The 18,267-nt window shown below is 37.5% G+C and overlaps 1 protein-coding gene across 1 annotated transcript in view; it reads right to left on the bottom strand.

Moving 5' to 3' along the window:
- The window catches only part of fbxw7 (F-box and WD repeat domain containing 7), a 381,234-nt gene that overhangs the window by 187,109 nt on the left and 175,858 nt on the right, over nucleotides 1–18,267 (bottom strand). Inside the window, exon 3 of the mRNA XM_028802692.2 lies at nucleotides 15,128–15,826. Coding sequence (XP_028658525.1) covers nucleotides 15,128–15,757 — 630 coding nt within the window. The 5' untranslated portion in view covers nucleotides 15,758–15,826. The remainder of the gene's footprint in view (nucleotides 1–15,127; nucleotides 15,827–18,267) is intronic.

Genomic DNA, 18,267 nt, shown 5'->3' with positions numbered 1-18,267 from the left:
ACATCAAGTCCTAAATCGGGGAAAAAAATAGCTTCAGGCAACAAATGACATGCTGTATATTAGTACTTTTTTTTCCTCAATGAAAAATTACTGAACATACAAAAGCCAGAAGAAAAAGAATATAACACTTTGCTGCTTGCATTATCAGTTATGAAGGTACAGTATTTCAAGACAGGTACTGCTAACCACGTGCACTTGATTAGTTGTGATAACTTATTAAGGCCATGTCATATTACACGACTTTCACAGAAATTTTAAATCATAATCTTCATTTACATAATCTTAAGAGAGTCAGGGACACTCTCATGCCACACTTCTGAGACAGCTTGTTGTGTAGTCTTACACACCCATGATTCGTTCTAGTCAGTCCGCATCTCACCTCATCAAAAATCAAACAGGCTTGACTTTGTCTTAAGTATTTGGTGCAGGCTTTTGTGTATGTGAGAGCTGACAACCAAAGAACACTCAGTCAGAGGCGCACTACATATACTGCAGGGACAAGAAATAAGAAACACGGGTGTTTTGGAGCTCACAAACAGAAGAGAGGCTTGCTTGCGTGACATTTAATGTTTTAAATACTATAATAGAATAGAAAAAGAAAAAGTGCAGAAACTGAGGCTGAACTAGTTGTACCTATAAACAGTTCACATGACCACCAACTCCATCAGGTAGTACATCACTGGCTGACAGAAAAAAGGGGTATGCTAATGATACTTTGGAAATGTGAAACTGCGCTGGAAAGTCTTCCCCAACTATTTTTCTAGTTGTGTAAATTGACATACTCGGTCATCTATCTATCTCGGTCATACTCAATCTATCTATCTACCTCTATCTAACGAGATCATCTGTGGTCTTCAAGTCTGACATCCCCTCTGACTAGAAGTTACGTAATGTGACATCGACTTTAGTCTCTTAGCAATTTTACAACTAAACAGGCACGGGGAAAAAAAATGAACTCTCATTCTCACTAAGCACATTTATGGTTTTTAAGGTGACTCAGAGCTCAGTGAATTCATCTTATCTGCTGTAGCTCTGATGTGCGGGATTACAAATGAATGAATGAATGTTTTGTAAAAGTGTGCAAGGCAGGGAGAAGCCAGTGGATAGTGCTTTCATGCTTAGGAAAAAACTAAGTAAGGTTACATTGATTTTCTTTTAAACATACAGATGCAGTAACTTGAAACATTTTAGGAACAGAAAATAGGAATTTATGGATCCAACACGACTTAGGGGGAGAATAGTAAAATATTAGTGGGTGGCACATTGATTATGGCTGCTTTCTCACAGCTCAACGACACTTATTGTGTGCCTAGTTCCAGTATGAATGCTGCTTGCATTTTCTCCACGTTTCTATAAAAGTCTTCTCCAAACATTCCAGTTTTCCTCCTAATTACACATATATATATGGTTACATGAATACTGTACATTGAATCGGCATGAGTGAATTTGCCTGGAAATGGGTTGGCATTTCATATTAGGTTAGAACTTGTCTTGCACTATATTCACTGACTTCCTATAATACTTCAACTGGAATAATCACATTCAGCAACCAGATATATGCATGAATACTAATTTGACATTGTAATGTTTAAAAACATTCAAGGTGAGAGAAAGTGACTGATCTTTCAATGTTGAACAGTCCTGTACCCCAAAATGTATGCAACTTACACATTTCCCCTTCCTACAATGAGAACCTCACCCATATTTGAGGATGTTAGTTACTTTAATAAGAAAATATGCTTGTGGCTATACCTCCAAGATGCCAATATGAACAATTTGCATGTTAACTTAGGCTAAACCTTCCAATAAGCCACCAGGCTCCTGAGATACAGTAATACAAGGCCGTAACAACACACTACCTGGAGATATGGGAGCATTTTGAATGGTGCTCGAAATGTGAGCTCTAAAATACAAGGCTGGCAGTACAAACGTAAACTGCAAAGACAGATGATACCATAAACAAAAACCCCACTCTGCTTAAATAATTCATAAACATGACTCCCCTGCAAATGCAATTATATTGCTTGATGAAAAGAAATCCGCATAATCTTGTGTTCAAGTGGAGTAGCTATGAATGAGATCAGGGTGCACACTAATAAATATCTTATATAGAACATTTAACATGTAAAATACGAAAGCAATGTGATTGTATGGCAATGCAGTTTGGTGGTAAAGATGCAGAACTGCTATCTTCAAGATTGGTTCAAATCCCACCTAAGACTCTGTGCAACTTCAAGCATGTAAATTAACCAACCAGAGCTAGGAAGGCAACAATTACCATAATTTTACTGTAAACATTTTGGATAAAATAAATCTAAATATGAGTCAGATTTAGGTTTTCAAACACTGGTGATTAAATTCAAAATAACTGCGCACAGTGTCAATAAGTGTGCCATGCTTGGACTTCACTGAAAAGAAGCATCTTTATAAAACACCTCTTACAATTGGACTAATTAACAGACATTAACGAATTGTCAGCATCAGTGACATACAGTAACATTTCCAAACCAGCTTAACAAGTTGACTTCTAAATACAAGTTCATTAACAGTAGGTGATGTAATAATGGACACCACCTACAAATTTTCTTGTAATTCATCTTTGGGGCTATAGCACCAAGCACAAGCATATTTGTGTGTAGAAGATGTAAATAGAGGATTAGTGGGTGTCTGAAATGTGAATGAAATATTAGTGTGGCATCACAGAACAGAATATTTGATGTTAGTTTTTTTTGTTTCTCTTATTAGCCGTACTTTGGATAACACTTATTTATATTTTTAACAAAAACAACGTAATATGTAGAATCACAACAATCTGAAGATCTCTCAACAATTAGTGCCTCTCCATACGAAATTCATACAGAAAACCTGTGATTGCAACGAATTGTACAAGATCTAGTCAAGCTATGGCACACTTGGTGTACACAAAGAACCTTCCGTTACATGCATCAACTGCAAGGTAACTCAGATTTATTGTTCGCCCCTGAGTTTAGCTTGCTAAGAAAATGTATTTAATTAGTATCATTGATGTCATGGACAAATTTTCATTGTGGCAGTCAAGGTGTTATTCTAATTCAGGGTCATTGAGGGCTGTAGCCTATGCCCACAATTGTAGGTGCACAGCCCAAACTCACTCACACACAGGACAAATTTAAAATTACTAGTAAAAATAACATGCATGTATCTGGGGATATGGGAGGGAAAATTTTCCAACTATAGCATATAAAGCCAGGATCAGCAACACTAACCACTGCACCAGCATGCTAACTTAATATCACTTGGAAAAACAAAATAATTTACAGAACAGTTAAAAACAAGTGACATAAAACTTCTTATTGGCGCTAAATGTTAGAAGAAAACCATTTGTAGTACTAAATGGACTGCACTTAAACCAAAAGATCAAGTGTAACACGTTAAAGCTGTAAAGCACAAAGGTCATACAAAAAGACAATTTTCCCACTGGGATTGACAAAAGTATATCAAATTAAAATCAAAGCTGCCTGTTCAGCTCCAACCATTGATTAATGGTGTGACCCTAAGAATGTCACCCATTCTGCAAGTATTCACACACTGTACACAAGTTAAATATGGAAACCATTGTAAGAGGTCACTTTGGATAGTACAGTCCTCTTAATTAAATAATGTAAATATTAATATTGGCATCTTAATTAATAGTTATCTATACTAATAAAAAGCAAAGCCCTCACTGACTCACTCATCACTAATTCTCCAACTTCCCGTGTAGGTAGAAGGCTGAAATTTGGCAGGCTCATTCCTTACAGCTTACTTACAAAAGTTAAGCAGGTTTCATTTCGAAATTCTACGCGTAATGGTCATAACGGTCGACAACGTTCGTCATGTTAAACTTTCTTATTTATGGCCCCATCTTCATGAAATTTGGTAGGCGGCTTCCCTGCACTAACCGAAACCGATGTACATTCTTATTTCGGTGGTATGACGCCACTGTCGGCCGCCATACTGAACTTTCCAACGGTCTTTGTTACTTATGGGCCCAACTTCAAGAAATTTGGTACACGTGTTCCCAACGCTAACTGAATCCTACTTATGTACATATATACGTCCATAGCCTGCAGCTTGGTCGCCGTGTGAGGCGGCGTTGGGTCCCCCATCTCCACACCTCCCACGTGGTTGGCTGCCTGCCTATATAAGGCCGTCCGTCACTCCGGTCTCTTCATTCCCTTCCTTGCTTTGCCACGGTATTCACGTCTCCCTGCTGATAACTGCAGCCTTTTTATTTAATCCACGGCTTCTCCGCTCTTTTATTATTCGTTTATTACGATTATAGTTATTGTGTAGGTATTTTACACATAGTTCACATTGTTCAGGTACCCATTTCCTTTATCGTTCCAACCGTACCCCCATTAACATGTCTGTCGAGGTGATCACCATCGATCAAAGAACTGTCACTTACCGAGTGGTTTCCATGCCCGGAGATGGCGACTGCCTTTTCCATTCTCTGTGTTACATATTGCACGGCCATATCAAGCTCACTCTTGATATCTGGAGGAACATTGTGTCTTATGTATTGAATGACTGGGACAGGTTCAAGGTGTGGACTGATGACGGTACAGGAGATAATTATACTACACAGGAGCACTACAAGAGTGAAATGCTTAAGCCCTTCACCTATGGTTCTGCATGTGAGTTGATGGCTGCCGCTGAATTGTTCGGTTGTTGCTTTCAAGTGGACCGAAATGGCCAAATATTTTACACCTTTGGACAACCACCAATGCCTCTTAAACATCTTAGATTCACAGGTGACGATTTGAGTAGTGGACACTTTGATGTTTATGAATGTTTAAACTCTCAAAAGCTGGATGCGAAGTTATCGATGAAACCCATTTCAATTCAAACACCTCCAATTTCCAGTAAGGCTCTGCTTCGCAATGACAATTAATAAGTCTCAGGTACAGACCTTACAAAAGGTTGGCATTGATTTGAGGCAAGATTGCTTTTCACATGGCCAACTGTACGTTGCATGCTCAAGAGTAAGCTCAGCGCACAGCTTGGTCATATTATAACCGGAGTGCCGAACTGACAACGTGGTGTACAAATAGATCCTTAACAAATAATTATTGGTATATTTTCCCTCAGTTTAAAAAGGTTTACTTTTCTTCTTAATAAAAATTTTAAAGCAGTAGTTCACCGCTGCGAAGCGTGGGTATTTTGCTAGTAAGGAATAAATTGAGTAATGCTACAAGTAAAAGTGATGGCTGAATGCAAAGTTATATAATACAGCAGCAGCTACAAATTTAAAATCCCACTTCAGGAAATAACTTGAAAATGGGTCTGAAATGTGCACCACTCTGTAAAAATGATCAGAAAATGCTGCTCTTAAAATCAACAGTTTCTTTCACTATGTCATAGTACAGCTCTCCTTACGGCTCCCTCATTAAGGATTTTCAATCATCTTTTTTTTGTAGCATTTCAATTTACCAATCAATGCTGAAAAGGAAGGCAAAACGTTCTGGAAAACAGAAATCACCCACCCATTTTCTAAACCTGTAAAGGATTAAGCTGTGGAGGATACCCAAAACTAAAAACAATCATAACAAAACACTAAATTTACTTTTCATCCTTACATTCCAAACATGACAGAAAAGACACACATGACGAGAAAGACACAGATGTTCTTACATGCACAAGATTTCTGAACCTTTCATTTTTGGTAAAGGGTCATGGAAAGTAAAAGCTTATCTTATTAGTTTTATGTAATGGGCATGAAGCAGACAAACAGACACTCCTGCCCAAAGAGCCTTGACCTGCACTTTAAAATAAAAGGTTTTATTAAATTTAATAGAATGAAAAAGATTACCATTGAAAAAAGAAAGTGGTGGAGATGTTGTGAAAGCACAGCTGAGAACAAGTGTCATAGATCTAATTTGGGCTTGATGCCTGACCTTACGATCTCTGCACCTGTATGAAAAAATTGTTGAAGCTCTGGAGGTTCAGCGAGGGCTTCACCATTTGCTCCACAAGTATGCAGAAGACATTTTCCACTCTTAAAAACACATTCCTCATATAACTTAACTGAGTACCAATGAAATAAGCAACTTTTTTCACAGAATGTGTGCCAACACAGTCAAAGCATTCAATATAATGAAAACGCATATTGAGACCTGCAGAGTTGTAACATCAGTTGATCTGAATGACATAAAAATTGTGAGTTACTAAAAAGAAGCCAAACACAGTTTTCATCTCAGGTAATCTTTAGAGACAGAATAGCACAGAAATACTTTGCAACAGCAGCAGCCTGCTGAGAATCAGTCAAATTAATAAATCAAAGATGGGATTCTGGAGAGTGTGTGTTTCTGTATGTCTCAACAGGGGAGCCAGGATGAACTGCTGCAAAAGAGCTATAAGCAGAGAGCTCACATCATGGCCAATACAAGTTAAATCCAATTACTAAAAATATTTTAGGTGAAACTCCAACACATGAATGTTAAAATCCCTCCCAAAAATGCTTATATTGTATAAAGTCAAAATGATCTTTTTTATGAGCCAAGTAACAGATTGTGTTCTGATAACAGATTTTTCAAGATAAACAATTAACTGGCTAGAGTAAACAAGAAAAGGGTGCTCAAAAATTTAGTTCTGAGAAATACTTCAGTAGGAAGAACCAACATTGTTAAAGGCATAATCAAACCCCCATCATGATTCAGGCTGAATGCAAATATTGTGAGTCAAGTGCCTATTATAAATTACATAAATTAATTATTGCTATAATAATGTAAGTTAATAAAATACCCATGACAGTTGTAGCAGCATCCACATGATTTAAAATGTTTCCCATAAGGCCTTGACATGTAATAAACACCAGAACAGTAGATCTTAAACTGAATCCTGGGCACCCAATGTGGCTACACTTTTTTATTCCAACCAACTTCAAGCAAGCTGTTTCCATTGGCATGCACTAGGGTCAATGAAGAAACAACTAAATTTGGTAAATTTTTACTAGAATGTACTAAGCAGTTATTTATGTTACAGGGGGATAATTTAGACTTTTTAAAAATTTATCATGATTTTCATTCTAGTTTTCCATGTGTTCTGGTCATTTAACCTATTGTTTACTAATGAAAACTTCAGGTCTTATGCTGAAGTAGCTGCAGCCCTTTAGCATTTAGTGTCACTTGCAGGAGATGTCCTCTGTTCTAGTTGTTAATTGCCATTATTGGGATGCCATTAAGAGAGCAAAGTACACAGAAAAAAGTCAAATTTTCTAAACATTTTACAAATATGCTGAGCTTTTCTGAATGCAGAAATACAGAAGAGGAAAAAAGACCAGATAATTAAATAAGTTCAGTTAGAGGAATAAATGACTCATCGATTAGGAAACTGGTTGGAACAAGAACCTGCAGCAACATTGGGTTTCATGGGACTGAGTTTGAAAACATAACCATTCCATCAAACTAATTAAAGCACAATGCCCTAATGTCTGCTTTAGAGTAATCTTCATGGTCTTCCAGACAAAATGCTAAAATTTGAATGTGTACTAACTGGCTTCTTCTGAATTTGTTTTTGCACCAACTCTATCAGTTGCTGCACTCAGACATCAATAATGTAGAATGATCTCTTAAAAGTCTAATGGTGATTCAGTTTCTGGACTTCTTGTGCACTAATGCAATTTGAAACAAATCATTTTCTGTTCAACTAGTGATATTTCATTAACGCTATCTTTTAATCTTTTGCAATCTTTTGATGAGAACAACCTAGACATAGGAGGTGCTTTCTTCTGCACCTACTCATGAGAAACTTCTAACTAGTGTTACAGTAAGGATTTTACAAATGCTTCTAAAAATAAAAATGGCCATTGGATGACACAAAATCACTTGTAACCAATGCTCTCTTGTAAGTACATAAATGCTACTTAATTAGCAATTTGTAGCACCAGTGAAAGGACTAAAGCTTTCCCAATGTGTCTGTCCTTCATGCAACAAAACACTAGTTATGACTGTATCTCCTATACAAAAGGTTTTTGGCTTCACCCAGATAAGCCCCCATTTGATAGCAAAGGAGTAAATTGTGTACGAGATTAAGTGACATTCCATGAGAAGGGACTAAAATGGAAGGTGAAAAATGTGAATCATTAATACTGACAAACCACATTGAGATGGAGAGATGATGCAATCTCCACATTGGACAAAGTTGGTAGTTAGTGTTGCATCATGTAAACTATAATAAACATGCATATCTTATTACCTGAATTTTCAACCATATTTAAATATATCCAAATAATACCAATTACTATTACAAAACCTTCAAGTCTTGGTTATTTTGTTAGATTACAGCCCTGCTCTTCAAATGTCTTTAGAAGACACTGGTTTAAGACATACTGTACATTAGCAACAAATAAGAGGCATTACAGCACAATTTGTAAAGTAGGAGAGTATTAGCCACAAGGCTGTCGGCTGAATCTCCATGACTAGTTCACTGTGCAACTCTGAGTCCCTTCAACAGATGAGAGTTCTCTTCTTACAGAAACACAAAATCAAAGATTCTGCTACACATAAGTCACTTTGAGCAATGAGGTAAAAAAAACTGTGTGATGTACAAAGCAAGGAGCACAGTGGCATCATGCACTAAAACTGTGTGAAATGAAATTACACATCTATCTACTTGATAAAGACATTACAAACAAAATTTTGATTTATTTGATTTAAACAAAAACAGATAGGCCAACAAAATACTGCAGATAGACAGGTGTGTGTATGAAATACAGAGTTTCTTCAAATTTTTTTCTTATGACCCAATTTTGCCATTTTTGTGTTTTTGAGACCTAGAACCACCGCCAAACTTCAGTCCAGGGGTTGACAGGTCCCCCTTGGAAAACCATTGCTGATCGTCATCCCAGTTGGTCCCCCTTGGATCATGGCCAATGCAGATCAGAGTAGATCGATGACAAATGCTTAAACGGCCTTTGGCGACCCATCACAATTCACATCTACAACCCAAGCACATCCCTTTCCCAGGTGTGCTATTTTGAATAATGATTCTCCATTACCCAAATCCAGACAATACATGACCCAAAATGGGTTGTCGCACATAGTTTAGGAAACTTTGAGTTTGCAAGTTAAGTCTGTAGATATAATAGTTTCAAAATAAGTGAGAAAGCTGCAGGTAAGAAGGCTTCCTAGTGGCTAAGACATTGGGCTGTAAACCTCCAGGCCGTTTGTTCAATTCCTACCATTTATTTACAATGTTACCGTAAGGAAAAGAAAAAAGAAATAAAAACACACTTATAAAGTATTGGCATGGTGTCCACTAAATAATGACCCCAAAGTCTGTGCCTAACAGTTGACGCCCAAAATGTAAAAAACCCTAGCACTACATTAAAAGTAAATAAAGAGATGTATCTGATTCATTGTTCTATGATGTTCTCTTGCACACAGTACTGCAATGTTTAGATTTGATCTTTGAAGATTTCTAAATTATCAAAAGCACATTCATAACACACACAACTACTGTATATGGATACAAATAAGGGTCAAAAAGCAGATTAAACATAATGATAAATAATTTGAACAAACTGGGAACTATTGTCACAATTAGACAGCACTTCACCACATGTTTAAAGAAGCATGAGGGTCGATTAAGTCTATAGTGAGCTGAAGGGTTCTAAAATAAACAATAACCTATAGCATTAGCTATAGAAAGTGAGTCAAACAGAAGTGTCCAGTACACATGTCAGACACAAGGAGAGTTTAAACTTGGATTCATGTCTTAAAAGAAGCATCAGTAGAGAATAAAAACATTCTTTAGTAATGAGTAGGAAAGAAAGCAACATAAAATATTTGATCTGCTCTCCCATGCTCTTTCCATCACAACTGACTACTCTTCTTAAGCAAGTGATGCACTGTGGGAATTATTTATGAGGTACTAAATTCTGTGTTCAGCTTTCAGGATCGATGATTCCACAAGAAAATCAGAAACAGGCCACATGCACACATAAGTAGCTTTAGAATGACCTATTCTTAAAAACAAATTGGCTCATAAAGACAGAAAACTACATGTACATGTGAAAAACTGAATCAAGCATTAAATGGGCCTTTCGCACAGTTTGGAAATTTAGTGACTAAAAACACGCAATGTAACAAATGAAAATTAAAAAATAGAAAAAAGAATATGTCTGATAGATGTTCTAAAGATGACATTAACAACAAGAATTTTACTGAACACAAGAAACAAGGGATTTCAAGCATAGAGGGACCAACTCAGACCCATTGTCTGGAACACAGCAAATAAGCAATGCATACAATACAATACAGAAAAAAAGATATATTTGTGAAACTTCAGAACTTCTACAACACCCAGAGTATAACATCTTACACGTAAGGCTATAGGATTCACGAATTGACTTTCCTGATATACTATATATGCATTAACCACCTCATTTTAAAAACTCCAAACCCCTTATAAAATTATCAGTTTTGCGCGAGGAACAACATTTACTGTATTTCCATTGCACATGGCCATACAAAATATGCAGCTCAAAGTGCATTACAAGAGGTAAAAGTAAAAAATTACCATTGTAAAGGATAAATAAAGTAAAACAAAAACTAAATTAAATACAATTAAAAAAACTATACAAAGTATTTAAATTATTTAAAACTAATAAATAAATTTGAATATAAACAAGCAAAAGCAATGGCAGATTTCTTAAGCTCTGCTTAAATTGCTAAGCTCATTGGTTAGCTCTCCAATGATTATAATAATACACTGCCTGGCCAAAAAAAAAGTCGCCACCAAAAAAAAAAGGTCACACACTCTAATATTTCATTGGACCGCCTTTAGCTTTGATTATGGCACGCATTCGCTGTGGCATTGTTTCGATAAGCTTCTGCAATGTCACAAGATTTAGTTCCATCCAGTGTTGCATTAATTTTTCACCAAGATCTTGCATTGATGATGGTAGAGTCTGACCGCTGCGCAAAGCCTTCTCCAGCACATCCCAAAGATTCTCAATGGGGTTAAGGTCTGGACTCTGTGGTGGCCAATCCAGGTGTGAAAATGAGGTCTCATGCTCCCTGAACCACTCTTTCACAATTTGAGCCCAATGAATCCTGGCATTGTCATCTTGGAATATGCCCGTGCCTTACGGCTACACAGCTGTTCAGTCCCAATCCCTTGAGTTCCCTTCGCATTGTGCGTGTGGAAATGCTCTTACTTTCACTATTAAACATAGGCCCAAGTTCTACTGTTGTTTTTCTTCGATTTGATTTCACCAAACGTTTAAGTGATCGCTGATCACGATCATTCAGGATTTTTTTCTGGCCACATTTCTTCCTCGAAGACAATGGGTCCCCACTATCCTTCCAGTTTTTAATAATGCGTTGGACAGTTCTTAACCCAATTTTAGTAGTTCCTGCAGTCTCCTTAGATGTTTTCTCTGCTTGATGCATGCCAATGATTTGACCCTTCTCAAACAGACTAACATCTTTTCCACGACCACAAGATGTGTCTTTCGACATGGTTGTTTAAGAAATGAGAAGCAACTCATTGCACCAGTTGGGGTTAAATAACTTGTTGCCAGCTGAAAGATAATCGCCCATGCAGTAATTATCCAATAGGAGGCTCGTACCTATTTGCTTAGTTAAATCCAGGTGGCGACTTTTTTTTTTGACCAGGCAGTGTATATCTGATGCAATGGTCAGATAGTCAGAGAGAAAAACTTGCAGGGGTTTCAAGGCCAAATGAATGTGCAGCCTCCTCTGAGCATTCTACTAAAGACGAATGTGCTGCAGTAGTTCATTATGGTTTACATGCACTGTCCTTGAGCATTAGATGCACTGTGTATCATTAAGAGCTGGAATATCCACATTCATTCCAACATCACAGATGGCTGCAGAGTACTTTGATCAGATGGCAGTGGTGCAATGAGGAAGGGCATATGTAGGTGTTTGGTGATCCTTACAGCCATGTAAGTGAAGAGCTGTAGTGTTTCCACCTGCACATTTCTAAGTGGATGAGTAGGACAACAAACACTTCCAACTCAACCCAGCTGAAAATGAAGACACAATGAGCTTCAACCGAGTAGTGATAACTGTGTCCATCCATAAGTCCAGGCCTATAGACTGTGCTTACTGGTAAGCACCTAGTGACTAATATACAACACTTTTGGAAACAACCCAAAGCAGCTGCTTCCTCATCAGCAAAGGAAATGGTGTGGATTAGCAGCACTGCCATATTAATGGTAAGCACAGGTGAGTTGTACTTAAACATTCTGATTCTCTAAAATGATAACTTGCTCTTGGGAAATGAAATGTTAGACCACTCAAGAGGAAGGAGTATCAACAGATTTGAGATTATATGTTGTGGGCACTCTGATAAAAGGCGGTTCTGACCTTGCAATGATTACCATTTGTTGGAGAAATGGCACACACAGACGGACAAAAGGGAAAGACTCAAATAGATAAGTGAGATTTTCTTAGAAGAACCTGGCAGATTTGTCTGTTTGGGGTGAATTTAATTCTGACCTCTTTTTCTGCATCTCAGAATTTGGGCTTATAGTCAGATTGGATACTTTTCAAGTTCTAAATACAACAAGCTAAAACAATGTGCTGAGAAAGATGTCCGTCATGGCAGCCACCTTAGGACATTCTCATGAACACCTACCATGAGGAAAACTCTAAGTAAAGAAAAGCAAGTATCTGTCTGAATATCTCTGTTAGCAGGCAAAGATGCATCAAGTTTGTGTAGATCAATGTGAAACATGTTGTGGGAGGAACCTGACAAAGTCAAAGAGAAATAACTTTTTGGGCCTACAAGAGTCTTTGTTAAACCTCTGGATGACTTGGGAAGATGAGATGGTAAGTATGGGAAGTATCCAATGGGACTGTCTCCCTGTGTATGACTCAACTCAATGCGTCAGCTTAATAGTTACATTTTTGGTAAGGCTGTAAGTGTCTGGTTATGATGAAAGTACCACATACTAGTGAAATGTCCCAGCTCACCACACCTCATATTATACTGAAGGTAGGGAAGTGGCTCAGAATTTGCAGAATTAAAAAAGGGACATGCTCAGCAAACATTTTGATGATAAAAAATGGTTAAGCAGCTGCTACACACCATGTTGTCTTGTATAGGTGGTTACCAAACTACATTTATTTATGTAGCATTATGTCTACTTTAAAATGAGAAAAGGACTTTGTCAGGAGCAGGTCTAATTTCCTCTGCTGTTTTGCCATTTCTGCAGACTACATATCAAAATCTTGGACTGTCTTGCATTTGCAGACATGATTGCTTTATGCGTGCAGTTTCAGGACAATGTTGTGCTCCTGGCATCAGAGACATATCTCTGGCTGCTACTGGTTTGTCTCATAGTTGAGTGAGATGCAGCTGGTATAGAAGTAAGTACTGCCAAATATGAGGTCATGGTCTTTTCTCAGTAAAGAGTGACTAGATCTATGGAGGTGAGTAGCTGCCCCATTTGAGAGAACTCAAGTACATCAGAGTCTTGTTACCAAGTGAGGGTTAAGAGAGACAGTAACAATGGCCGATGAATTGTGCCAATAGGAGCAGCTTCGTAAGCACTGTACTGAACAGTGACAGTAATGTAAAAGCGAGGCCTTTCGATTTATCAATGGTCACTAATTCTAGAAGTGAGACAAAACCATTGACACTGCAGATACAAGCGTCTAAATTGAGATTTCCTCTGCAGGGATGATGGACATTCAGATTAAAATTTTTAAGGTCAATACATAGACAGAGGCATGGACACACAGACAGAGTAATAAATATAACAAAAGGGGTTCTCTTTCCCAGTAGAATTACGAGTCCATAGATTTCTCAAAGTGCAGAGCTTCTGTTAAGCAGTAAATATGTCACAATGTTACTGCCTACCAAAAATCTTCATTATTTAACTAGTAAAACTATCACAAACAGCATAAAGACTTACATGACAAGTGAAAGCACACAAAAATAGGTGAACCGTGGAAAAGTTCCCTAATATCAAACTGGTAGCTTAAAGACTCTAAGCTACAAATGATTTATAAAGCTGACATAAAATCTCACACAAGGGCTCTGTAAGGACACAGCTCATCTTCACACATATACACACTGCGATAACCTGCTTAAATTGGTTTCGTCAAGAAGCAAAAAAAAAGAGAAATACCCCTGATGCTAGATTTAATTAAGAACCACAGTGAGAAAGGCCTCTTACATTTGACACCATTTTATGCATATAGAAATGGCAGCAACAAAGCAAAACATTATGGATAAAAATTAAACGGATTGTGTTTGTTACAAGACTCCCACTATTATTGAAGTCTCTGCCATCTTACATGTACGCAGATATGAAGACAAAGGTCTGTCAATGCATCTTATAAAGGCTATCATTCCTGTGATGGCTGGTTGAGGGATGAAAACAGGAGAGTAGAGCACAAAATTAAATGCATCAACAGTTTAAGGAGAGCAACTCCTTTATAAACAAACCTTGGTAAATCAGCTTGTAAACATTTTAAATCTATGAAAATGGCATTCACCAATAAAGAAGCTTTTATATACATATTTCAGATAAATGTACCATTTTTCAAAAAACATTCATCTTGGGAGTGAGATTGTCTCATGCTAGATTCAATCCAATTTTAATTTTAATTTTACTTCGCAACATGGCATACGTTCAAAGAATAAAGAAGAATCTGTCATGTTAATTACAAAAATATTGTATACCAATCATTCCATGAATCTGGAGAGCCGGAATAAAAGAACAACTATTGTAATCTGAAATATGCCAAGCAACGTAAATGAAAACATTTTGTTAAAGTGTATATAGCTCATGAACAATTATTAAGCGTTTCATTCATTTACAATGTCATCAAAAAAACATATTGTCTCAAATGAAAATATCCATAATGAAGTCACAGCTAATACAGCACTACACAGAAATAGCCAAGTGTGAAGACAAAGGTGAAAAGATTGTCTCTGGATGCAAATATGTAATCAAACAGCCCACTAAACATATCCTTAACCTTTAAAAGGTCTTGTAACAGTTACATAAAAGTATGTATGATTGAGATCATACTTCAGAGATTTTTCAGAATAAAAACAACACTGACTTAGGTCAGTACTTAAGTGCTGTATCATTCACCTCTCCACAACATTTTACACTTACCTGTGCAGTTTTGAAAAGAGGCGACTGCTGCTGTTGCTGCTGCTCCATTGACAGGTCCAGGTTATCATTTGGGTCCGAAACATTGTTAATATGTATTGGCTGATCCTCTTCCCTACTACTGTCAAAATCATCACTGTCTTGGTCCATTTCCTCCTCTTCCTCCTCCTCTTCTTCCTCCTCCTCTGCAATTTCAACCTCATCTCCTCTTCTGATAGTGAAGATTCTCTCCTGTTCCCCTGGACCAACCAATATCTCTTCCTCCTCCTCCTCGGAGTGATGACTGACATTATTGTTTTCTTCTAGGTGAGGTCCTTCCTCTTCCTCGTCCTCATCCTCTTCTTCCTCCTCCTCATGTCCTAATGATGCTGCTTCATGCAACAAACTCTCGCCCAGTCCATTCACATTAGGTCCTCCAGGTAGTTCACTGTTGCCACTGCTGCTACTAATTTCAGGCCTTGAAGACTCACTCCTTCCTTCCTGATGCGTCTCCTCCTCCACCACTCTGTCCACCACTTCTTCCTCACCCTCTTCCTCACCTTCATGAGGTGCTCGACTAGAGGAAGCATTACGTTGCACAGAGCCACCCGGCCGGCGCCTCTTGCTGCCCCCAGACAGCAGTTCCTGGTTCATTTCCAAAAGCCAGCTTGCTACTTCCTGGACCTTTGCTAGACTGTCTGATGAGGCAAATGGCTTGGCATTCTAAAAACAAAAAAAGGGGAAAGGTAAGTTTGATATTCAGAACATATTTTGAACAAAAGTTAATCTATTGTATCCGATAAAGGATTGATTATCTGTCCATCCAAGGTTAAATCACATGCACTAATCCATTCATTTTCTTAACTTGTTGGAATAAACTGTAGAGTTGCAAAGGTGGCAAAGTCTCTAACTTTATATCAATGCATAAAATAAAGGGTACAGTTGTCCAATAACAATAAATGAAAAAACTATAAAATTCAACATCATCAACTAGATTACAACTGCAATTAATCATAAATTGTTTTAAACATCCAAAAAAGAAAAATAAGCTTAATTCTAAACAATGAATCGATTTAGCAAATAATATTTAACACAGAAGCCTGACAATCAGCTGTGTTTCAATTGTAGATGAGGTCATGGCTGCCTTACAAAAAACTTTCAGACTTCCAAAAGCAAGGTTGCAGCAAATGCACTATCCATGAGTTTCAGTATGTCACAAGGCATCTACCAGCGAGATTCAGGAGTAGTTCAGGTCATTAGTGGAATAGTAGTGGCCAAGGGGAAAAAGTCATGTTTTCATGTGGAAAAGTAATTGTCATCTAAGGTGGCCAGAGTTGGACAACAGGAAATATAAAGATATCAATGGAAAAAAACACTCACGTTATTTGTATCACGCATTCTACGCGTCAAGTCATTTCCTGTGATATGCTCACAATGTCCACAACACATGTATTTTTACTAAATTATTGTTAAATAAACCACTTCAGGAAAATGCTTTTGTGAACTAAACCTGAACAAGCTAAAATACGAATGAGAATTTGAACTGTAGACCTGTCTTCACCCCCTCATTCAGTGGTCACTGGTCAAGCGCCCGTAGTGGTTAACTTTGCTTTTCACATAACATTAACATGTGAGTAATTGTGCAAAGTTTACTGAGAGACATATACAACTAAAGACTCAAATATACATATACAACTAAAGACTCGAATGGACTCAAGTTTCAATGGGGCAAACAATCCAAACTCATCTCTATTTAATTATCTTATAATATGACAATTTACTTTACCATTGAAATGTGCATATACTACACATAGTAAATTAATGGATTTATAATAATAACAAAAAGATAGAACAAGAGGGTTGCACAGTATACTAGTACCAGTTGACATTCAAAAATCCAGCCATCGATAATCTGATTCCTTCAGATTACCGGCATGGATTTCGGAGCGCATTTTCAAATTTACCGTGTTGACGCAATACTGTTTTCTGGAGGCGCCATTTACGTTTTGATCGCACTGTAGTCAATAATCAGTTGATAGGTTTTGCTTGCACTTGCCAAAAGGCATTCCTGCTCATTCCTTCTCATTTTATCATTTATTTGCTGCTGTAGAGCCCCATTATGGATTCAGCAAAGAAAAGAGGTGGTGTAAAACGTAAACATCGTGTGTTGTCGATCACAGAGAAAGTGGAAGTGCTAAAAAAGAAATCTTGATAGCGGCGTGGCTGCGCGAACCATTTGTGAAACGTACAACATTGGCTCTTCAACAGTATATGATATTAAAAAACAAAGAAAAACTGTTGAAGTTCTTTTCTGACAGTGGATCAAAAAAGTGTTTAGGTGTACTGTACAGGAAGTCATTTTCTGTTAAAATATATACAGCTTAAATAACCATCCAAAATCCGGCATTTTCGAAAATATGGCACTCCTCAGGTCCGGAGGTTGCCGGATTTTTGAATGTCAACCTGTACTGGAAAAGTACCGAAAACCCAAAATTTAAGAATTGTACGTTACAAGCATTTTCTGATTTTCGCTATCAGGAATAAAGAATGCAGCATTAGTACATTACAAAGATTTAGACAAGAGCAGGTCATTCAGCCCAACAAAGCTAACCAGTCCTATTCACTTAATTCCTTCAAAATAACATGAAGTCGAGTTTAAAGTCCCTATCTACCAAACTACTTGGTCACTTATTCCATGTGTCTGTGGTTCGTTCTCCACGTGAAGAAAAACTTCCTAATGTTTGTGCGAAATTTACCCTTAACTAGTTTCCAACTGTGTCCCTGTGTTCTTGTAGAACTAACTTTAAAGTCACAGACTCAATCCACTGCGCCAATAAATTAATACCAAACATAATTTTGAACACTTCAATCATGTCACCTCTTAATCTCCATTTGCTTAATCTGAGAAGGCTCATCTTTTCTAATCTTTGCTCATAACTCTACATAGCTCTGAAAAGGTCAGGAGAAAAGCAACTAAGCTAATTCCAAACGCTTCTTTCCCTTTTCTGTAGCCTGGAGCTTTTAACCCAAAATTCCCTTTATGTTAACAGTTGCTGTTGCAGTTGTGTTTTGGAGACTTCATGAAATGAAACCACATGCTATGACACAATTACAGCTCTATAGTTATCAAGAGGGAAGCAGTACATTGGAAACGCAATGGCACA

The sequence above is a fragment of the Erpetoichthys calabaricus genome, chromosome 5, assembly GCF_900747795.2.
Source record: "Erpetoichthys calabaricus chromosome 5, fErpCal1.3, whole genome shotgun sequence".
Taxonomy (NCBI): domain Eukaryota; kingdom Metazoa; phylum Chordata; class Cladistia; order Polypteriformes; family Polypteridae; genus Erpetoichthys; species Erpetoichthys calabaricus.
This window is presented reverse-complemented; position numbering and strand designations above follow the sequence as displayed.